This window comes from Monodon monoceros, unplaced genomic scaffold (genome assembly GCF_005190385.1).
Source record: "Monodon monoceros isolate NGI ecotype Baffin Bay Population unplaced genomic scaffold, NGI_Narwhal_1 Super_Scaffold_6, whole genome shotgun sequence".
Taxonomy (NCBI): domain Eukaryota; kingdom Metazoa; phylum Chordata; class Mammalia; order Artiodactyla; family Monodontidae; genus Monodon; species Monodon monoceros.
This window is the reverse complement of record NW_021703783.1, coordinates 27777236-27801292: the sequence shown is the minus strand read 5'-3', so window position 1 is coordinate 27801292 and position 24057 is coordinate 27777236. Positions and strand designations below refer to the sequence as shown.

General features: G+C 35.1%; 1 protein-coding gene across 3 annotated transcripts in view; it reads left to right on the top strand.

Moving 5' to 3' along the window:
• CPNE8 (copine 8) overlaps positions 1 to 24057 on the top strand; it is a 310582-nt gene that overhangs the window by 43818 nt on the left and 242707 nt on the right. For all 3 annotated transcript variants that reach the window (XM_029205052.1, XM_029205053.1, XM_029205054.1), the window contains exons 2-3: positions 6679 to 6719; positions 8199 to 8245. In XM_029205052.1, the coding sequence (XP_029060885.1) occupies positions 6679 to 6719; positions 8199 to 8245 (88 nt within the window). The remainder of the gene's footprint in view (positions 1 to 6678; positions 6720 to 8198; positions 8246 to 24057) is intronic.

Here is a 24057-nt window from a genome sequence, read left to right as displayed (position 1 = left end):
GATAGGGAGCGTGGGAGGGAGGGAGACGCAAGAGGGAAGAGATATGGGGATATGTGTATATGTATAACAGATTCACTTTGTTATAAAACAGAAACTAACACACCATTATAAAGCAATTATACTCCAATAAAGTTGTTGAAATAAATAAATAAAGTGCTCAGCACACAAAAAAGAAGCAAGTGGTAGCATTAGCCATGCCCCTATAAGAGGTAAGGCCTGCCAGTTTTTAAGTATGAAGATTGCAAAATTTTGAATACAATTTTAAATATTAAAAAAGATAAACTGTTCAGCACGGTGCCTGGCACCCAGCTAAGTAAATAAATAGTAAGTGAGGAATTTGTGACATAGGTTCATGTTGGGTATGATGGAGTAGACGGAGGGAATAATCATTTCTACCTTCTCAGGGGACACCACTGAGGAAAGGCTGAAAGAGGAATTCACATTTCCCAGCAGAAATGAGGTTGCTGAGGAAATTTTAGAGACAGGGTAAAATAATAGTACAGAAATATGAGGCAATTTTAGACTAAAGGACTGTAAAAAATCTGAAATGTCTGGAACAGAGTCTGTGATATGGAATATGGATAGAAGTGCAGCTAGAGATAAAGCCGGGATCAGAATGTGGCAGGTATGTAGTATTATTTTAAGGAGTTTGGAGTTTCTGTTGGTAATGGGTTTTATGCAGGGGAGCCATTTGGTCAGGTTTTACTGTAGAGAACTTTCTCTTGGAGACATCTTGGTGAATGAACTGGGAGACAGGAGGCAGGAAGACCAGTTAAGAGCTAGCTCTAAGGTCTGGGATGCAGTTGGGACTTGGAAGCAGAAGCCAAGGTGGGGGAAGCATTAGCAGAAGGAGATGGAGGGGAAGGATGATTGGAGTCTTGCTTGGAAGAGAGATGGGTTGAACCCTGTTGCTGTATTAGTTTCCTGTAGCTGTTGTAACAAATTATCACAAACTTGTTGACTTAAAACCACAGAAATTTTTTCTTACAGTTCTGGAAGCCAGAAGTGTAAATAGAGTGTCACTTGGCTGAAACCAAGATGTTGGTAGGGCTGCTTTCCCTCTGGGGGTTCTGGTGGAGAAGCCATTCCTTGCTCTTTTCCAGCTTCTTGTGGCTGCTGGCATGCCTTGGCTTGTGGCTGCATCATTTGGGTCTTCAAGGCTAGAGCCCACACATCTCTCTCTGCTCTGTTCACATCACTCTGTGTCAAATCTCCCTCTGCCTTCTTCTTATTAGGATATGTGATTGATTGCATTTAGGGCCCACCCAGATAATCCAGGATAAATGCCTCATCACAGAATCAATAATTTAGTCACATCTGCACAGACCTTTTTTCCCCTAAATAAGGGTCACATTAATAGGACCCAGAGATTAAGACCTGTTATGTTTGGGGGGCCATAATTCTGCCTTCCATTGTTGCCACTTACTGAGATAGGAAATAAAGAGGCTACAAGACTGCAGAAAATATAATGAAATTAGTTTTGTACATAAGTTTTAGGTTTTTAAGAAGACTCATATTCTGTTCTCAGTTTCTTTTATCCTTCCCATTTTTAACACAAATGTTTCTCTTCTTTGGCTGAAATCAGGGATTGGGTTTTGTAAAACCCATCTTTTTTTCTAAAAGCTTGTATCACCCTGAGTTAACCCTACATATTACTTCAAACCAAAGGGTTCTTCTGTTTACCTTAGCTCAGGCAAACAGAGCTCTGACATGTCAGATTGTGAAAAACCCTGAGTTTCCTTTAAGTAAATTTCAAGAATATCAATCATAGGTGAATACAGAAAAATTTTCACCATTAATTATCTTCCCCTCAAATTCTTTTAGTATATATACCAAATTCAACCCAGGCAAAGGTTGAAACTGTATATTTTATTACTGACCTTTTCAGCTCAACAGTACTAATAAATACTTTAAAACAACCATTTTCAGCAAAAACTGAAAAATAAAGTTTATTTTATTACTAGTTTTCATTGAGTAATATATATCATACACGATAAAGTTCTACTTGTATGCTCAGGCTATGAAAGGTGGCTGCTGCTGAGCTGAAATTTTAGTCTATTTGTACAACTTCAAACCTGAATGTCTATTCTTATTTTCTTGAAAGCTGGTAAACTTGTTAAGTACTTTCCAATGATCCTACCCTTTAGAATTACTTGGTGTCTTAGATTCTAGCTAATTCTGGCTTTTTAGTAAGCTTCAGTTTCAAAATACTTGATTTGTTTCATTTCTAAAGTTTTACTTTTTCAGTACAGTGTTTCTATTTGCCGTAGAAGTTTTAGGTTCAGGAAAAAATTTTTTTCCTTAAATTTGCATGCTAAATTTCCAGCTATAATATTTGTTCAAAGAATAAAAATAATGCATAAATGAGTCATAGAGAATTAAATATTGCATTCAAGTGACTTCCAAAGATTCGATGAATTTCCTTTCAGTTGCTCAAAACAAGTCTTGATTTCCCTGTCATTATTTAAAAAACTCAGAAAACCATTTTGTGTGTTATATGCATTAAATATATAATATATATATATAATATATATATATATGCATGCCAAGAACTTCTTAATTCCAGTCCTTAAGACAATATAATGTCCAAGGTAAGGGCCCTAGACATGACCCAGTGACATGGGGCATGTTTATAATTTCCTCACTCAGGTTTTATTCAGTTAATGAGTTACTTATTAGGGCAAAGGTCTAATATGCCACCTTCCTCTTCTACTCTTTTTTCCATAATAAAACACCTCATCATACCTATAGTGAAAAAGGTGATGCTTTTGATTGGATACTAAAACCGTTCATTCGTACAGACCTTTGCTTATGTGCCAACTAGGTTCTGTGGTTGCCTAAGCAATATTTAGTAAAGACCTTGCAGGCGGTCAGTTGATCCTGAGACTAAGTTGAATAACAGGTAAATAAAAGTCCTCTAATAATTTCCTAAATTTTAATTAAACCCAGAGTCATTCTGTTCATAGATACAGAACAGTTCTCAGAGGCAGTTATATTTATGCAGAGACGTGGTTCTCTGTCCACATGTAGAAAATTTATGCTGGACTGTGTTTGTAAAATGATAAAGCATTGTTTGGCTCTATTCATAGGCTATATTTTTGTTCATATGGAAAATTAAATAGAACAATTTTTTATTTGCCTCTATTATAAGCTATATTTTTGTTCTTATTAAAAATTAGATAGAACAATTCCACTCAGGTACAGCAGTGGAGCCTCGTTACATGTTGTCTAAGTTCTGCTGGCCACAAGTAGCTTTTTGGAATTCACTTCATACCTTCAGTTTGAAGATTTATTCCCTAAAACAAATATATTGTGTGCTTTTTTAAAATTAGCACTTTAAAAATTCACAAATAGTAAAATTGTCTTTACTGTGAAACTATTAACTTTAGAATTCATAATATATACAAGTAGATTTTCTTTTTCAAAATGCATCTGTGTTAGGATAATAATATTTGCTTCCCTTTTAAAGGAATCAAAAAATTCAATATTTACTACACTAAGAACAATACTTATTAGCTTATTTCATTTACTGAGTTGGAAAGAATTAGGAGCAGGCCTACAACTTGTAGGTTAACTCACTTACAAATATCCTTTACCTTAATAGATGGTGTTGTTATGCTCATTTTACATGTGAATAATTAGAAGTTTTAGTTTTCCACTAATAAACTCTCATTATATAATTGTAACAGAAAAGGATACTTAACCTTAAAAAAAAAGGTAATTATTTCAAGATATACATTTGTTTAGACTGTTTTTGTTATATAGACATACCTATAAATTGTTTTTTTTCTAGTATATTTAAAAAAATAATTTGGTTAAGAGCTAACTATTGTACCTGATGTTTTTTATTTGTAGTTGAATTAATTTTACTCTATTTTACTCTTCCTTCTCCCCATAATAAACTGTTATTTTATATACCATCCAATATTGCTATTTATTTCTGAGTTTGTCCTCTTAGTAAAGTTCAGGCATCTTGAGATTTGAGAACATGTTTAATTAGTGCTTAGTTAGGTCTTGGGCATAGAATATTTTCTTGAAAAATACTTGCAGAATTGCTCTGAAGTTTAAATGGAATTGCAATTTTCCTGTTAGAGAAAGATAAGTCTGAGATGTCATTTTAAGAGGTTAACTGGCTGTTCAGTATGGGTCTTGGAATGCCGGTTGAGTATAAAAACTATAATGGTCAAGAAAACTGTAATATTCATCTTGGCCACTAAGCACAGTTCTGTGCTAATAACTATATGAGAAGCCATCTTAAAATTGGAAGGTGGCTTGTTGAGCATAAAATCAGAGTAAGCAGCGTTGTCGGATGCGCTAATTGACTATTGTCATCGAGGGAAGGTAGCTTGATGCATCTGTCTGTTTTAAGAGATTAATATCAATGACGATTGAATTATAAAGGGGGAAGTCAGGGAACCTTTTCTCCTGGATGGTCCTGGAAAGGTGTTACTAACTTCTTCCTTATCTACCCCTATTGCAGGCTTCATGCAAAATATGCCTCTTCCATTAACCTAGTACTTCTTCATACAGGTTAGAGTTTAATTGATTGCGCTTTAGCTTTAGTTATGATATTTCAATCATACTCTTAAGTCCAGACATTTTAATTGGAATTTGAGATGAGTGGTTACTAGAGCAAATCATGCAATTCACAGATTAAATTTTTGGTTAGGTTATTTCTTCAGGTAAGTTTTCTGACTAATGCACTGTATTTCTCCATAATTTCTTTTCAGGAATTTGCTCTCTTCCTTGTTTAGCTACATCAAGGTTTATAGAATAGAAAGACCTGTTCAGGATTTTTATAATGTTCAAGTTCAATATTCCATTATAAAATTGTAGGCATAATGTTAAAGGCATCCTAACTCGAGCAAAAGGCAACCTCATGGAGGGAAGAGTAACCTTCCTATATAAAAGCTGGTGAGGGGTGGTGTGTGTGTGTTTTTTTAAAGTGCTTTATATAGAAAACAAAAATATTTTTCTGTGACTAAGTACAGTTATGTTTGGCCTCCTATCCTAGTTCTCTTTGTTCATAGCATAGGCGGCATCTCTCTTCACATTAGCCTATAAACAAGAATTTATTTTATGTCATACTCTAGTGGCTCAACGAGTAGGTATAATGGGAGGCCTTCTACATTTCCAACAGTCAGGAAAACAAGTTGTTTCTCCCTGACTTCTCCAGACAATGTAGCATTTTGTAAAGAACAGGGCAAAAGGTTGACTTCATTGGAATATTCTGTACTGGGCTGTGTGGTCTTATTCATTTACTCAGTTTCTCTGACCCTCAGCTTATTTTCTTTTTTTTATACAATAGCCTTCACAATAATACCTCTCTTTTAACTTAATGTGAAAGTGCTTTGTTTCTAATGGGATATTAGGGAGGAAAAAATCTTGCATTCCTGTCATCAGTCCTAACTTTATGATGCATTTTGATAATCACTGGTCTTTTGCAGTGATTCTTATCATGTAAGAATATTTGCCTTTTACAAACTTTTAAAATCATATAACTTTGAGTATAGTAGTCTTCGGGGAATTAAATCTAGTCAGAGATAGTTTATTCTATTTTATTCATATGATCAAATTATAGCTGAAATTTATTGTCAAACAGCAATGGGAAAGCTAAACTGCAAAGTTCAGGGACTAAGTTATGAAGAGTTTATGGAGTTTTTTCCCCCTCATATTATAAAGGGTCTAAGGTTTTTTGTTTGTTTTTGACCTTACCTACTGTATGTTATGGATCATAATCGCTAGAAGAAATAATGTGCAAGTAAAGTCTATGATTAAGAATATTTATCTTTATTGTTGATAGAAATCCATTATTTTGTATTTATGGTTAAAGATTGTAAGGTTTTTATTTTTTTTAAGATAAATAAGGCACCGAAATCACATTATTTGCTTTTAAATGTGTATAACATAGTTTTTGAGTCCCAAGCACACTGCAATATTTGCACTGTCATCTCTCCTCGACTTTAGTGAACTCTGAAAGAAAGAGCTGAATTACATTTTTTAGGACACTTAATGAGCAAAACTAGACACATAGGAAAGGCTGGAGAATTTCCATGTGAGCGGAGAGCTACCTTTTTAAATATATAACATAGTATATTCTCAAATGGAAATGTTTTAAATTTACTGTTTGCCAGTCATTGCTGGAGTCATAGTGACTGCTTAGGGGACAGAAGGATTATTTTAATATGATTTCTGACTAGTGGTCTTTGACTTAATTCCAAATATAAACATGTCTGATAGTTTCTTTCCGGGAATATTTGAAGGCGTAATCCCATTTTTTTTTTTTTTGTCTGTGCTGTTCTGTTGACTGTGTTTTTATTTTCTCAGTGTATAGTGATTCCATAGAAGGAGTAACTTTTAAGAACCTGAAATATGAAAGGCTATCAGGTTGATATGAAAAAAAGCCTTTTAAATAACAAGCACGGTACAGATAAATGCACATGAGTGGTAGTCCTGGTGAAAGAATACAACAGGGTAAACATGAGATTTTTATTATAAGTATTAAACATAAAAGTGTAATTTAACTATTATAAATTATTACCAATTAATGGAGGATGAATATGAAGCACAAATGTAACTTTTGGAACTTTCAAGTCATCATTCATGTATATATATATTTATATTTATATAAATATTTTGGTATTATATTTATCTACCATTTTCTCTTTTATTCAACAGAAATCTTCTTGACAGAGACACATTTTCTAAATCTGATCCAAGTAAGTACCTATTACTTGCTTTTTTTTTTTTTTTTTCGGTACACGGGCCTCTCACTGTTGTGGCCTCTCCCGTTGCGGAGCACAGGCTCGGGACGCGCAGGCTCAGCGGCCATGGCTCACGGGCCCAGCTGCTCCGCGGCATGTGGGATCTTCCCGGACCGGGGCACGAACCCGTGTCCCCTGCATCGGCAGGCGGGCTCTCAACCACTGCGCCACCAGGGAAGCCCTATTACTTGCTTTTTGAAATAGTCTACTTATTTTACTTGATTTTTCAAAAAGTTGTTTGAAAATCATAGTTCTTATTTAAATATTTGTTTTGAAGCCTAGAGAGCAAGATGGAGTATAGTCTTAGGCCCTGCATTCTCATCTACCTGGGCAGTACTCTGGCAAAAGAGAGGGAATTGCTTAGCATTTTGAGAATAAGATGACAATGCAGATGACTGCAATGTAGGACAGTTCGCTTTGAAATTAAACCTCATTGTATAGCCATATGGTAGAAATTATCTTTGAAAGACAACTGTAATGGGCCATAATTTTATGATCAAGTCAGAGTAATCATTTTCCTTTTTTTGTGAATAAATGCAGTATATAAAGGCATGTACAACCAAGTGAATTATATAATATCTTGAATGAGCTGAAGTTTTTGATTCCTAATTATATATATTGAAAATTGGAGATAAATTGTAAAATGAGACAGTTTAAATTAGAAAACAACAGAAATAATGTATAAATCAAATAGTGAGTCCAAATCTTGTAATATTTAGAAGCTGATATCCAGCAGCTCTCCATCTCTACAAATGTGTGAACCTGTGTGGTTTAACTACAGGAGAGAGGTTTTGTCAGTTGACAGAAGAATTCTTGAGGTAGTCACTGGAGAAAAGGCATTAAACTCTGTGGGTATTAAAAATTCCTGGGGCCCATTGACAAGTGGGTGGGATATTTTTATAAATTAATCTTTACCCCAAACTCTTAATCTCCCTTTTTTGCAACTTCCTTTTGTGGTTCATAGGATTTCTTACTTGTTTACAAACATTGAGGATAGGAGTTGCAAATATTAAATGTGGCATATGATTTGCTCCAGATATCCTGCCTATGATGGTTTTGAGCATTGTAAGTATCCTAGGAAGAGCTTGACTTATGACTGGTAACATACTGAAATATTTCAAACTGTTTAACCTTAGTTAAAAGATTTTTTTATCTATATCTGTAGCATAATGCAATTGAAGACATTAGCAAATAATTGTTATTTTTTTTTGTGCCTAGCTCTATACATGCTAAGTTCTAAAGACCTGATATTGTTTCTTGCTTTTTTATAAAAAATTTTCATCATGTGATGATTTATTAGCAATTTTCATGCCAGAGTAAGGCTAGGAACTAATTTTAATATAGCTTTTGTACAGCTGAAAAATAAATTGGATACATTTATATCTGATATTTATAAAAAACGTTTAGATATATTTATTTTTTCATCTTTTGTAGTTTGTGTCTTGTATGTACAAGGAGTTGGAAATAAAGAATGGAGAGAGGTAAGAATTTGAATTAAAAAAATTGTGCTGGAAGACATGGTATAAGTTATAATGTGATCAAGATGATACTTTCCTGTTTTTAGTTATTTTAGTAATTTTCTTATAGATTTATTTATTTTTATTTATTTATTTTTGGCTGCATTGTGTCTTTGTTTCTGCTCGCAGGCTTTCTCTAGTTGTGGCGAGCAGGGACTACTCTTTGTTGTGGTGCGTGGGCTTCTCATTGTGGTGGCTTCTCTTGTTGTGGAGCACCGCCTCTAGGCATGTGGGCTTCTGTAGTTGTGGCACACAGGCTCAGTAGTTGTGGCTTGCAGGCTCTAGATCTCAGGCTCAGTATTGTGGTGCATGGGCTTAGTTGCTTCACGGTTTGTGGGATCTTCCCGGACAAGGGCTCAAACCCATGTCCCCTGCATTGGCAGGCAGATTCTCAACCTCTGCACCACCAGGGAAGTCCTTCAACCCAAAGATTGAATTTCTTTTTTATTTTATTTCATTTTAATTTGATGAAAGCAATCTTTGTGTTTTGTTCTTAATAATCCTTAATGTTTAGCTCATTTATGATCTTTCTGTGGAATAATCTAGCCTTGAATTTGTATTTTCCTCAGTCTTACATAAATTTAATGTGATCCAATTCTTACATAATTGAAGTTTGTGGTTTTAGTCTCACTTTTTGAGGTCAACTGCTGATTTTATAAAATATTGCTTTAAAGCGTTTTAAAAGTGATATCAATTATCAACTGCTTTTTGACAGTTAATAACTTGTTATTTGAAAATAAAGTAGAAACTCAGTTTCCTAATACAAATACTTTGTGTAATGGAGTAAGAGCAAGGAGGCAGAATTACTTTTTTCATGGTTAATAATTTTATTTATTTATTTTAATTGCAGTATAGTTGATGTGTAATATGTTTCAGGTGTACAATATACTGATTCACAAATTTTAAGGGTTGTACTCCATTTATAGTTATTATAAAGTATTGGCTATATCCCCTGTGTTGTATAGTATATCTTTCTAGCTTGTTTTATACATAATAGTTTTTACCTCTTAGTCCCCTCCGCCTGTATTGCCCCTCCCCACTTTCCTCTCCCCATTGGGAACCACTAGTTTTGTTCTTTATATCTGTGAGTCTGTTTCCTTTTTGTTATACTCACTAGTTTGTTGTATTTTTTAGATTCCATGTATAAATAATATCATCCAGTATTTGTCGTTCTCTGTCTTATTTCACTTAGCATAATACCCTCCAAGTCCATTCATGTTGTTGCAAATGTAAAATTTCATTCTTTTTTATGGGTAATATGCCATTTTGTATATATGTGTGTGTGTGTATATATATATATTTATATCTCACATCTTCCAGTCCAAGAACATGGTATACCTTTCCATCTGTTTATGTCATCTTCAGTTTCTTTCATCAGCATCTTACAGTTTTTGGGATACAGGTCTTTTGCCTCCTCAGGTAGGTTTATTCCTAGTTATTTTATTCTTATTGATGCAATGATAAATGGGATTATCTTACTGGTATTTCATAGATAGTATAAAGAAATGCAACAGATTTCTGTATATTTGTATCCTGCAAAGTTACCAAATTCATTGATGAGCTCTACTAGTTTTATGGTGGCCGCTTTAGGTTTTTCTGTGGATAATATCATTTCAACTGCAAACAGTGACAGTTTTACTTCTTCCTTACCAATTTGGATTTCTTTTATTTTTTCTTGTGTAATTGCTATGTCTAGGACTTCCAATACAATGTTGAATAAAACTGGTGAGAGTGGGCAGCCTTGTCTTAGAGGAAATTCTTATAGATTTATACTGTTGAGTATGATATTAGCTGTGGGATTTTCATATATGGGATTTTCATATATGCCCTTTATTATGTTGAGGTATGTTTCTTTATGCTCACATTCTAGAGAGTTATAATAAATGGATGTTGAATTTTGGGGACTGTTAAAGGAACTGAGATAAATATCCATAATGTATAGGACCAGGCATCTTGGCCAATGAAAATCCTTAATGATGAGGCTTTCTTATTGCCTAAGCAATGAGATGTAAGTTTCTTATTTAATATACAGTGTTTTTCATAATAATAATGACTCTTGTTCTAAGCCCTTTAGAATACTGACTAATTTAGTTTGCACAACAACCTTAAGAGGTAGATGCCATTTGCATCCTTATTTTACACATGAAGAAATTAAAGAACAGAAAGCTTAAGTGACTTGACCAAAGTTAGCCAGTTGTAAATAATAGAATGGGGATTTCAACCCAGGCCATTTGGCTCTATAGTTCCTAATTTGCAGAATCCTTATCTGACTCCAACCTTGACGTTCTGGTTTTATTAATAGAAATTCTATAAATTGATCTTTGGGTCTTTAATAATCTTCTTCAGCTTGACTTTGGATGAAAAACAAGTAAGAGAAGAAGCCTACTATTTAGGTAAAATGGCATAATATTAAAATAAATCAGAAAACAATATTTTACTTATTTATTTTTTTCTCTTCGAAGGGGTAGAATGTATAAGAGGGAATAATATGCAAAATTGGTATAAAAACAAAGTAGAAATTGAGAATATGATGATAAATAGGACCCAGAATCATATAGAGTGGGTAGGGAAAAGATGGACGAAGATGGGGAGATACCAGTTAAGAGACAATTTCAATAGACAGCATTTCAAAAAAATTAAAAATGTTAAGAACTAGAGAATAGTCTGGAAGAATAGAAAAGGAAGTGTCAGATGCAGAGACAGCATTTTGTAGGTAAAATCCATTGTATATAGCATCTAATTGAACTAGCTGGATAAAGGAAAGGGGTGAAAAAAATGAAATACACTGTATATATTATTAAATCCCCACCAAATCATTTGAGAAAGTCAGTTTCTTTACATTGAGAGCCAGTATGGTATACAGTGGTTAAGGGAGTACACGTGACCTCTTAGTGACTGTTTCCTCATCTGAAATGTGGGGAATTATGCTAATGATTCTAGCTCACACAGTAGTTATGAGGATTAAACTAACCACTGGACCATGACTGGCACATAGTAACATAGTAAACACTATATGATTAAGGCTACCTTGGTTCTCTAAGAGATCAAAATACATTTTTAAGAATAACAAAACTAGTAAGTGACAGGTAAGTAAATTCCTGCATTATAATATTCTGTAAAATTCATTGTACAAGCCTAACAGTTGATGGGAAAATGACCTGTGGGATTTACTTGGCCTCAAACCTAATATGATGGTATGGTGTTGCATAACTGCTAAAAAGCTAATGCAATCTGAGGATGCATTGATGGGTGTGCAATGCTTACATTAAGGAAGATAATGCTGTTATATTGAGCTGTATTAAATTGTCATTTTTGTAGCTCAGAGTGGTTGAGTGTTGGCAATTTTATGTGATTCAATTAAATACTCTTGTATTTTGCTCTCGTAGGAGCAAATCTGGAATGTTTGTTTTCAGTTCTCCATTTGAGATCATTGAAATGCCATATATGAGGAGGGCTACCATCTTGAAGAAAGGGATAGACACTATGTCATATTAATGAAGGAATATTTAACCTGAAAAATGCAAAGACTCTGAGTAGTTATAATAATTGTCTTCAGATTCTTAAAAGTATTTTGATTTAGACATGGGGGTACAGTTACTTGAAGTTGAAACAAGAAAGGAGGAAAGAAAAAATTTGGCTCAAAGGATGAAGAGACAAAGGCATATTTTGTTCACTGTGGGTAAGACCTTTGTAACATTTAGAGTATTCCATGGTAGAATGGGTTTCCTAGAACAGTATCCTGGAGCTAGAACTATAGTGGATGTCCTGTCCTGTATTCAAACAGGGGTTGGACTAATTCATCAGGAAAAAAACTGGACTTAATTAGTTCTAATTACTTGCAACTCTGATTTTATGATGCTATAGAAGTCATAAAGAGTTTTGCACTCATATTATCAATTCTTCCCATTATCTTTTAAGTACTGAGCATATTTTACAAAATAATAACAAGAACCACTCTAATAATTATCCTCAGTGTATTTGGAATTAGACAAGTAAAACAATATTTTAGATATTTTAGTAAAAATTTAAAATATATTCATCCATTTATCAATTTGACCTGTATTTATTGGGTGCCTATCCTGTAGCTGCAGTGGTGGAAAAAATTTTAAATAGACAGTATTTTTACCTCAAGGAGCATAAAATATAGTTGAAGAGTTTTACCAGCAACTTCAGTGTGACTATACAATCCATTTACTGATTGAGGTATCAATACTGTGTCAGTAACATAGTGGTCATGTTTGTATTTGAATTTAGATGTGTTCTGGAAAAGTATGTATTCACTAGCCACATGATTTTATGTTCTGGGATGAATTACTTTTATACAGTAAGGAGAAATTAAAAAAAGAAAAAAAAATGGGCTTCCCTGGTGGCGCAGTGGTTGAGGGTCCACCTGCCGATGCGGGGGATGCCGGTTCGTGCCCTGGCACGGGAGGATCCCACATGCCGCGGAGCGGCTGGTCCCGTGGGCCATGGCCGCTGGGCTTGCGCGTCCGGAGCCTGTGCTCTGCGGCGGGAGAGGCCACAGCAGAGGGAGGCCCGCGTACTGCAAAAAAATAAATAAATAAAAAAAATTTTAAAAAGCTTAAAATATGTGGAAACAAATGCTCCAAATAAAGTGATAAAAAATTATTTAAAACTGTAGTGGTAATCTGCAGTTTAAAAATTATATCTGACACTATTACAATTACCTGCATACAAAAAATTCTATCTAATGATTGTGAATTGTCAAAGTAATTTATCTTTTAAAACTAAAACAATATTTCAGTGCATAATAATTTGGAGCTAGAAATGATAAAGTGCCATGAATTATGAAAATATGAAAACCTCTTAGTGGTGAATGGAAATAGCAAAGTCATGTCCCTAAGGATGCACACATACTTGGCTTTGAGAGGTTCTGAAAATGTTGCAATTAATTTCTTTGAGTTAAATTTTAGTTATCCATAGGTCATCTATTTTGTGAATTACTTTTAAACATTTAAAATTACAGAGTTGGTTCCCGATTCCATATGTTAGTTATATAATGAAATGAAGCAAGCTGAAGTTGTTTATAACTCACAGTGAGTGTACTTTGGAGGCAAATCTACTGCCAAATGCTGATTTCCATAGTTTGACATTGTCTCTGTTCTGCACTGTTCCATTGATATTGAGCTGTTTTAATATTTACTCATGTCCATGCTGAATAATATATGTATAATACGTAAACACACACATATTGAGAAAGGATAAGAAAATTTTTCATAGCTCAGCTTAAATGTTACTTTACGTGTTGACCTTTTCTAACCCTCACAACTAGAATTTCCTCCTTTCATCTTTTTGAAATCCCATGACTTAAATATCTTTCTTATGGTCCTTGTCACCTTCTACTTTATATCATTCAACAAACATTAAAGACTTTTTTGTGAACCTATTTTCTTCTGTGTCTTCACTTCTTAATTCAGTGCTCCTTAAAGGTCAAGCTCCTCCCTACAGCATTTAGGATAGGGCTTTTGTGCTTAGAAGATGCTCAGTTAATATTTGTTAACAGGAGGAATTTGAGGATACCCTCAAATATGGGCACACACTTAATGATTGTGGTTTCAGAATTTATGAGTTGCAAGCCTCCTTGTAGATAATTCGGTACAAAGGTCACATTTTTCATATGAGAACATTCACGTGGCATGCGAAGTACTTATGAGAGCTCAGTGCTTATTCTGCTGCTTTTTATCGTAACTTTTACTACATATTTAGGAAATTGAATTATAGCATTCATTGAAAAACATGCTTTTTACCTCTTAAAGCTTAGGGTGTACTCATTTCATTCTATCTTTTTTGTTCTGTGGAAATAATAGAGTGAAGCATCTATAAAGTTATTGATATAGGAAAGAGGAAACTCCCCATGGCCTTTAGGCAGTCACTGTTGCTAAACCACTGAGGGTCCAACTTGGTTATTGACACTATCTGCACTATTGGGTTCATGCTGCAGAGCAGCTGCGCGTTTTTGTTTGGTTTGGTTTTATTTTCTATTTTATAAAGGAGACTTTAATTACAATATACTGCTGAGAATTCAGTCTGTAGAGATTATATTCCTCTAGTAGACATTTGAAGGATTCTTACTATATGTATCCACTGTGATTGAGGGGATCATAACAGAAGAGAATTGAGGAGAAGTTGTTGTGTGGCATGTGGTTGAAAGAACTTTGTTAAACCAATATCTTCTACAGAAAGTATAGTCATTCTTAAGGCGTTACTGTTTTAGCAAAAATTTGTTGTGTGTCCCTCAGGAAAATACCATATTACACTCATTTGGGTTCCTAACATCAGCCATACCAGTTTTGGAAACAACTGTAGATTGGCTTTGAAATTTTTCTGTTTAGAAAAGGACATAAAATAGTTTTACAGATATTTCTGGTCATAGAGAATTAGATGTTCAGGCTTAATGTAATTGCCTCTGTTTATAAGGCTAAATTGAAGTCTTAGCTCTATCGATATTTTATGTCCAACTGAACAAGAATTATATTCTTTTTTTTTTAAATTTCACTATCATGTTATCTGTTTTTCTTAATAAATTTATTTATATTTTATTTATTTATTTTTGGCTGTGTTGGTTTTCATTGCTGTCCACAGACTTTCTATAGTTGCTGCGAGCGGGGGCTGTGCTTTGTTGCGGTACACGGGCTTCTCATTGCGGTGGCTTCTCTTGTTGTCGAGCACAGGCTCTAGGCACACGGGCTTCAGTAGTTGTGGCACGTGGTCTCAGTAGTTGTGGCTCGCGGGCTCTAGAGCACAGGCTCAGTAGTTGTGGTGCACGGGCTTAGTTGCTCCACGGCATGTGGAATCTTCCTGGACCAGGGATTGAACCCGTGTCCCCTGCATTGGCAGGTGGATTCTTAACCACTGTGCCACTAGGGAAGTCCAAGAATTATACTTCAACAGAACTTTTCTGATTGTTAGCTGAAAAACAAATCCAGAATAATTTTCTTCTCGAACTATTTTTTCCTGTTTGGCTTTTATTTATTTTTTATTTTTCCAGCTTTACTGAAAGGTAGTTGATATAGAACATTGTGTAAGCTTAAGGTGTACAACATACTGATTTGATATATGTGTACAGATATTCTTTCTTTGTGTGATGAGAACTTTTAAAATGTGCAGTATAGTATTGTTAATTATAGTCACTATGCTGTACATTACATCCCCAGAACTTACTTATCTTTATATTATAACTGGAGGTTTTTACCCTTTGACCAACTTCAGACATTTCTCCCACCCCCCATCCTTGGCAACCATCAATCTGTTCTGTTTCTATGACTGGCTTTCTTAGATTCCACACATAAGTGAGATCATACAGTATTTGTCTTTCTTTGTCATATTTCACTAGCCTAATGCCCTCAAGATTTATCCGTGTTATTGCAAATGGCATAATTTCCTACTTTTTAATGGCTGTGTTCCTGTTCTAATTTTAGTATACCTTTTTATTGAAATAAAACATACCCAGATAAAGGGTACACATCATACAGCACAGTGAATTTGTTAGGTGCAAATACATCCACGTGACCACCCCACATCTACAAATAGAATATTGCTAGCATCCAGGAATTCTCTTTGTGCACTTTCTTCCTCCCAGATTAAACTGCATCCTGACTTCTAGCACTATAAAATAATTTTGCCTATTTTTAAGCCTCATATAAGTAAAATCATATATTATATATGTATTTGTCTAGCTTGCTTCACTCAGAATTATGTGTGTGGAATCTATCCATGCATGTGGCAATAGTTTGTTCATATTTGTTGCGGTATGGTTTTCTATTTTATGAATATACCCCAATTTATTTATCCATTCTACTCTGGGTAGATTTTTGGATTGTTCGCAGTTGCTGAATATTATGATTAACTGGTTAGAACATTCCAGTACATGTCTTTTAGATCTTATATTTGTAAATTATTATTGTCTGCACATGTAGGAGTAAAATTTCTGAGGCACAGGGTATGCATATTTTCATATTCAGTAAATACTGATGAACTGTTTTCTAGAATTTTCCACGTGGCAGTACATCTTTGCCAGTGCTTTGTATTGTTAATTAAAAAAGCATATTTCCATTCTGCTTAGTATAAAGATATCTTGTTTGGACTTTAACTTCATGATGATTAATATGGCTGAGCACCCTTTGATAGGCCTAGTGGCCATTTGGCTATCCTCCTATGAAGTGCACATTCAGGTGTTTTGCCTATTTTCTTACTGATTTTTAGGAGTTATTTATGCCTTCAGGATAGGAATTTTTGTTGCTTATATGTCTTGCAAATATCTTCTCTCCTGTTGTAGCATGGCTTTTAACTCTTTGAACCATATATTTTGTTGAACAGAAGTTCGTAATTTTAATTTAGGTTGTAATATCAATTTATTCCTTTCTGATCTGTGCTTTTATTCTGTTCAAGGAATGTTTCTGTTTGAAGGCCACGATGATGTTATATTCTAGAAGTTTTATTGTTTTAACTTTCTTATTTAGACCTACAATTCCTCTGGGATTAATTTTTGTGTATGATTTGAGGTAAAATTTACTTTGATTCCATATGGTATTGAATTGACCCAGGAGCATTTGTTGAAGAGATTTTCTTTCTTTATTGTAAATCATATGACCTTTGACATAAATGAAATGATTAAATATGTGAGGACTTAATGATTAAATCCTTGTTGAGGATTCTATTGTGTTATACTATGCTATCTTAATAACTAGTTGTATGTACTTTGTAGTTGTTTTCTTTTACTTCAAGGTTTTCTAGGTCAGGGGTCAGCAATCTTTTTCTGTAAAGTACAAGATACAAATAGGGGCCAGGGGTAAATATTTTAGACTAGGTGGTCCCTATGTTCTCTGGGGCTATTGTAGCATAAAAGCAGCCATAGACAATACATGAATGGTTAATTAGGGCTATGTCCCAATGAACCTTAATTTACAAAACAAGTGGCAGGCCAGATTTGGCTTATGGACTGTTCTAGGATATTTGTAGCTTTTTACATCACCACAAAATTTTAGAATTTGTCAGTTTATACACATACACTTGCATACATGCATGTGTGCGTGCGCACACACACACACACACACACACACACACACTGTGAGATTTGAGTTTGGTTTGAGTCTGTAGATTAATTTCTGAGAATTGAAGTATGTAAAATCCATGAATATGGATACAATCCATGAATACCGATACTCCTCTATTTATTTAAATTTTCTTTAGTTTCTCTGAATAATATTTTATAGTTTTTGTGTAAGGGTCTTATACATCTTTAATTGTATTTGTCCCTAGTGATTAGATATTTTTTTGATGCCAATATAACTTGTCATGTCTCATTTTTATTTATTATTGTAGTATATAAAATGTCATTTTATTTTTTGGATAATTGAATTGACTTTGCTTAACTTACTAATAATAGTTTGGATTTTTAAAAATTTTCTTCATACACTCTGGTAATCTGCACATAATGTTTTATTTTTCCCTTTCTAATCATGATGTTTATTGTACTGACAACTTCCTCTGCACAGTGTTGAATAAAAGTGGTGATAGGAGACATCCTTGTCTTGTTCCTGATATTAAGACTAAAGTTTTCATATATTTGCATCTATGAGGTGTTTATATGATTTTTCTTTATTTTTGTAAATGTGGTAAATTACTTGATTTTCAGTATTAAAACAAATATATTTCTGGAATGATCCAACTGATTCATGATATATTATCTTTTAAATATATTGCTTACAGTGTTTTCCTAATATTTATTAGAATTTTGCATTATGTTATTTATGAGTGATATTGATCTATAAATTTCCTTCCTTGGCATAAATTCGTTGGTTTTTGTTCTTAAGGTTAAATAGGACTCATTAAATGTGTTTGAAAATATTTCCTCTTTTACTGTTCTCTGAAAGAATATGTGAAAGATTAACATTATGTCTGAGTTAAATGTTTGGAAAAATTTCCTGCTAAAGAATTCTGAGCCTGACTATTTCTTTGTGGGAAGTTTGAATTTCAAATTCATTTTTTTTTCTTTTATTAATTAATTTATTTTTGGTTGTGTTGGGTCTTCGTTTCTGTGTGAGGGCTTTCTCAAGTTGCGGCAAGCAGGGGCCACTCTTCATCGCGGTGCGCAGGCCTCTCAGTATTGTGACCTCTGTTGTTGCGGAGTACAGGCTCCAGACGCGCAGGCTCAGTAGTTGTGGCTCACAGACCTAATTGCTCCATGGCATGTGGGATCTTCCCAGACCAGGGCTCGAACCCATGTCCCCTGCATTGGCAGGCAGATTCTCAACCACTGCACCACCAGGGAAGCCCCACTTTCTTTCTTAACTACCTGTCTACTCACGATTTCGGTTTCCTGTCCTGACAATTTTGCATGCTGTGTTTTTCCAGGAATTTGTTGATTTCGCCCAAATTCTCAAATTTATTGGCATAAAGTTGCTCATAATATACTGTTAAGATATATATTTCTCTAAGATCTATAACGATACCCCGCTTTTTACTTTCAGATGTTGATAATTTGTATTTTTCTATTTTCTTCCTTTATCCATCTCAGCAGAGGTTTATCTGCACGTAGTCTTTTATTTTTTCCTCTCTAATAATGATATTTGTTGCACTGACAATTTTATTAGTCCTTTCTAAGAAGCCACTTTTGCCTTTGTTGGCTATCTCTAGTTTTTTAAGAATTTCATTGATTAGTGCAATTATCTTTATTTTTTCCTACTTTTTTGGTTTTAATTTGCTGTTCTGTTTCTAAGTTCTTGAGATAGATAACTTAATATTTATTTTCAATCATTTTTCTTTTCTACATATGCATTTTAGGCTATAAATTTCTCTTTAAAGGAGCTTTAAGTATATCCAACAAGTATTGTTATGTTATACTTTTATTTACATTCAGATTCAAAGAGTTAAAAAAATTTTTTTTAATTGATCTCAAATTTACTGAAAAGTTGTGAATATAGTGTAAAGATTTTTTTTCCTTTGAGCTATTTGAGAATAAGTTGCCAACATGATGCCCCAGGAGCTTGAATACTCTATTGCATAAAGCCCATTCTCCTAGAAAGCCATAATATAATAATCAGAATCAGGAAATTAGCACTGACATATTTTTACCATTTAATCTTAAGACCCCTTTCAATTTCACTTAATTGTCCCAATAATATCTTTTAGCAAATGGATCCCATTCAGAATTACCTATTCCGTGTACCTGTCTTTTCCTTTACTGTTTTTTTGTTGTTGTTGTCTCTTTGATCTTAGTTTCTCAGTCTTTTCTTAACTTGATGTCCTTGACAATTTTTGTGGATGGAATGCCAGCTACTTTGCAGAATTTGTCTTATTTTGACTTTGAGTGATTTTTTTTTTCTTCATGATGCATCTTTGGGTGGAATACCACAGAAGTGGTATGGTGCTCTTCTTATGCCTGGCATAAGATTTTGATTTGTCGCATTTCTGGATAGGTTAATTTTGATCACTTGATAAAAGTGGTGTCTGCTAGCCTTCTCTATCAAACAGTTACTTTTTCCATTTTGTGGTTAATATTACTTTTGGGACGGGAAGCTGGGAGTTATGATGGGAAGGTAGTTGATGAGTATTTGGGAAGATACTTTGAGAGTATATAAATATCTCTTTCCTCATTAAACGTTTTTTAATTAATTTAATTATTTTGTGAGTGTGGACTTATAGTTTCCTCTGTTTTTCAATGGATTTTCATATTATACTATCATTTATTTTGGTGCTCAAATTGTCCCAGATTTGTCCAATGGGAGCACCTTGAGGCTGGCTTCTGTGTCTGTTAAAAGTTGCCCCTGTCATTCTTTTAGCATGTCCTTATTTCCTAGGACAAGACGTTCAGGGTGTTTATTCTTTTCTGGAAATGTTTCTTGTCTTAAATTCTACTTTGCTTAGAAAGTGAATAGTTAGACTAGTTTACATTTGTTTAATTTTTATATGGTTTATCTTATCTCATGGATTTGCTTTTGACTTTCCTGTGTATTTATATTTGAAGTGTATCTCTTATAAGCAGCAGATAGTTGGGCTTAAAAATAAACTTACATTCTCTTTGTCATTTATATGGAGTGTTTAGATCATTTACAATTAACTTAATTATCAATATGTTTGGGTAAAACTTACCATTTCTTTTTATTTTATTCACATATTTTAAATTCTTTATCTTTCCTTTCTTTCCTTCCTGGATTTGGATATTTATCTATCATCTATCTTTCTTTCTTCCTATCTATCTATATCACTGTATATTTTCCCCAATATTAGCTTGTTAGTTTTGCTTTCTTTTATCATTATTTTAATAGTTACCTAAAGATTTCAACATATAGTCTGGATATTTTAGAATCTGTTATAAACTAGTTTTGTAACTTCTCCGAAAATGCTTGGTCTTTAAAACATTTAACTCAAGAGGGACTTTCAAGATGGTGGAGGAGTAAGACGTGGATATCACCTTCCTCCCCACAAATACATCAAAAATGCATCTACATGTGGAGCAACTCCTACAGAACACCTACTGAACGCTGGTAGAAGACCTCAGACTTCCTAAAGGGCAAGAAAATCCCCATCTACCTGCATAGGGAAAAAGAAAAAAGAAAAAACAGAGACAAAAGAATAGGGACAAGACCTGCACCTCTGGAGAGAGCTGTGAAGGAGGAAAAGTTTCCACACACTAGGAAGCCCCTTCACTGATGGAGACAGGGGTTGGGTTGTTGCAGGGGGAAGCTTTGGAGCCACAGAGGAGAGCACAGCAACAGGGTGCAGAGGGCAAAGCACAGAGATTCCTGCACAGAGGATCAGTGCTGACCAGCACTCACCAGCCTGAGAGGCTTGTCTGCTCACCTGTTAGGGCGGGTGGGGCCTGGGAGCTGAGGCTCTGGCTTCTGAAGTCAGATCCCAGGAAGAGGACTGGGGTTGAATGCATGAACATAGCCTGAAGGGGGCTAGTGTGCCACAGCTAGCCAGGAGGGAGTCCAGGAAAAATTCTGGACCTGCCTAAGAGGCAAGAGACCTTTGTTTCAGGGTACATGAGGAGAGGAGATTCCTTCCCCATCTGCCCACAGAAGGCAGAGCACTCCCTACACGAGCTCCAGAGACAGGCATGAGCCACAGCTATCAGCTCAGACTGCAAAGACGGGCATGAAATGCTAATGTTGCTGCTGCAGCCACCAAGAATCCTGTGTGCAAGCACAGGTCACTATCCATACCCCCCAGGGAGCCTGTGCAGCATGCCACTGCCAGGGTCCTGTGGTACAGGGACAACTTACCCAGGAGAACACATGGTGTGCCTCAGGCTGTTGCAACATCATGCCAGCCTCTGCCTCTGCAGGCTCGCCAGGCATTCCAATTATAACTACTGTACCTCTCCCACCCCCAGCCTGAATGAGAAAGAGCCACCTAATCAGCTGCTCCTTTAACCCCATCCTGTCTAGGTGGGAACAGATGCCTGAGGGTGACCTACATGCAGAGGTGGGGCCAAAACCAAAGTTGAACCCCAGGAGCTGTGAGAAAGAAGACAAAAGGAAATTTCTCCATGCAGCCTCAGGAGCAGCAGATTAAATTCCCACAATCAACTTGATAAACCATGCATCTGTGGAATACCTGAATAGACAACGAATTATCCCAAAATTGAGGCGGTGGACTTTGGGAGCAACTGAAGACTTGGGGTTTGCTTTCTGCATCTGATTTGTTTCTGGTTTTTATGTTTACCTTAGTATAGTTTTTAGCGCTTGTTATCATTGGTGGATTTGTTTATTGGTTTGGTTGCTGTCTTCTTTTTTTAATTATTATTTTTTTCATTTTAATAACATTTTTATGTTTTTTTTTAAAAACATAAAATTTAAAAACAAATTAAAAAAATTTTTTTTCTCCTTTCTTTTTTTTCTCAATTTCTTCGCAGCCATGTGGCTGACAGGGTCTTGGTGCTCTGGCCTGTTCTCAGGTCTGACCCTCTGAGGTGGGAGAGCTCAGTTCAGGACACTGGACCACCTGAGACCTCCCGGCCCCAAGTAATATCAATTGGTGAGATCTCTCTCAGTGATCTCCATCTCAATGCTAAGACCCAGCACCACCCAAAGGCCAGCAAACTATAGTGCTGGATGACCCATGCCAAGCAACTAGCAAGACAGGAACACAAACCCACCCATTAGCAGACAGGCTGCCTAAAATCATACTTCACAGACACCCCAAAACACACAACCAGATGTGGCCGTACCCACCAGAAAGACAAGATCCAGCCCCACCCAGCAGAACATAGGCACCAGTCCCCTCCACCAGGAAGCCTACACAACCCACTGAACCAACGTTACCCACTGGGGGTAGACACTGAAAACAATGGGAACTATGAACCTGCAGCCTATGTAAAGGAGACCCCAAACACAGTAAGTTAAACAAAATGAGAAGACAGAAAAATATGCAGCAGATGAAAGAGCAAGGTAAAAACCCACCAGACCAAACAAATGAAGAGGAAATAGGCAGTCTACCTGAAAAAGAATTTGGAGTAATGATAGTAAAGATGATCCCAAATCTTGAAACTAGAATGGAGAAAATACAAGAAAGGTCTAAAAAGGATATAGAACTAAAGAGCAAACAAACAATGCTGAACAACACAGTAAATGAAATGAAAAATTCTCTAGAAGGAATCAATAGCAGAATAACTGAGGCAGAAGAAATAGTGGAAATAACTACTGCAGAGCAGAATAAAGAAAAAAGAATGAAAAGAATTGAGGATGGTCTCAGAGACATCTGGGACACCATTACACACACCAACATTCAAATTATAGGCATCCCAGAAGAGGAAGAGAAAGAGAAAGGGTCTGAGAAAATATTTGAAGAGATTTTAGTAGAAAACTTCCCTAATATGGGAAAAGAAATTGTCAATCAAGTCCAGGAAGTGCAGAGAGTCCCATACAGAATAAATCTAAGGAGAAACACGCCAACACACATATTAATCAAACTATCAAAAGTTAAAGAAAAAATTTAAAAGCAGCAAGGGAAAACAACAAATAATATACAAGGGAATCCCCATAAGATTGGCAGCTGATCTTTCAACAGAAATTCTTCAAGCTAGAAGAGAGTGGCAGGACTTATTTAAAGTGATGAAAGGGTAAAATATACAACCAAGATTACCCAGCAAGGATCTCATTCACATCTGACAGAGAAATTAAAACTTTTACAGATGAGCAAAAGTTAAGCAAATTAAGCACCACCAAACCAGCTTTACAACAAATGCTAAAGGAACTTCTCTAGGCAAGAAACACAAGAGAAGGAAAAGACCTACAAAAACAAACCCAAAACAATTAAGAAAATGGTAATAGTAACATATGTCTCAATAATTACCTTAAATGTAAATGGATTAAATGCTCCAACCAAAAGACATAGACTGGCTGAGTGGATACAAAAACAAGACCCATATATATGCTGTCTACAAGAGACCCACTTCAGATCTAGGGACACATACAGACTAAAAGTGAGGGGATGAAAACAGATATTCCATGCAAATGGAAATCAAAAGAAAGCTGGAGTAGCAATTCTCATATCAGAAAAAATAGACTTTAAAATAAAGACTATTACAAGAGACAAAGACGGACACTGCATAATGATCAAGGGATCAATCCAAGAAGAAGATATAACAATTGTTAATTTTTATGCATCCAACATAGGAGCACCTTAATACATAAAGCAAATGCTAACAGCCATAAAAGGGGAAATCGACAGTGACACAAAAATAGTAGAGGATGTTCACAACCCACTTTCACCAATGGACAGATCATCCAAAATGAAAATAAATAAGGAAA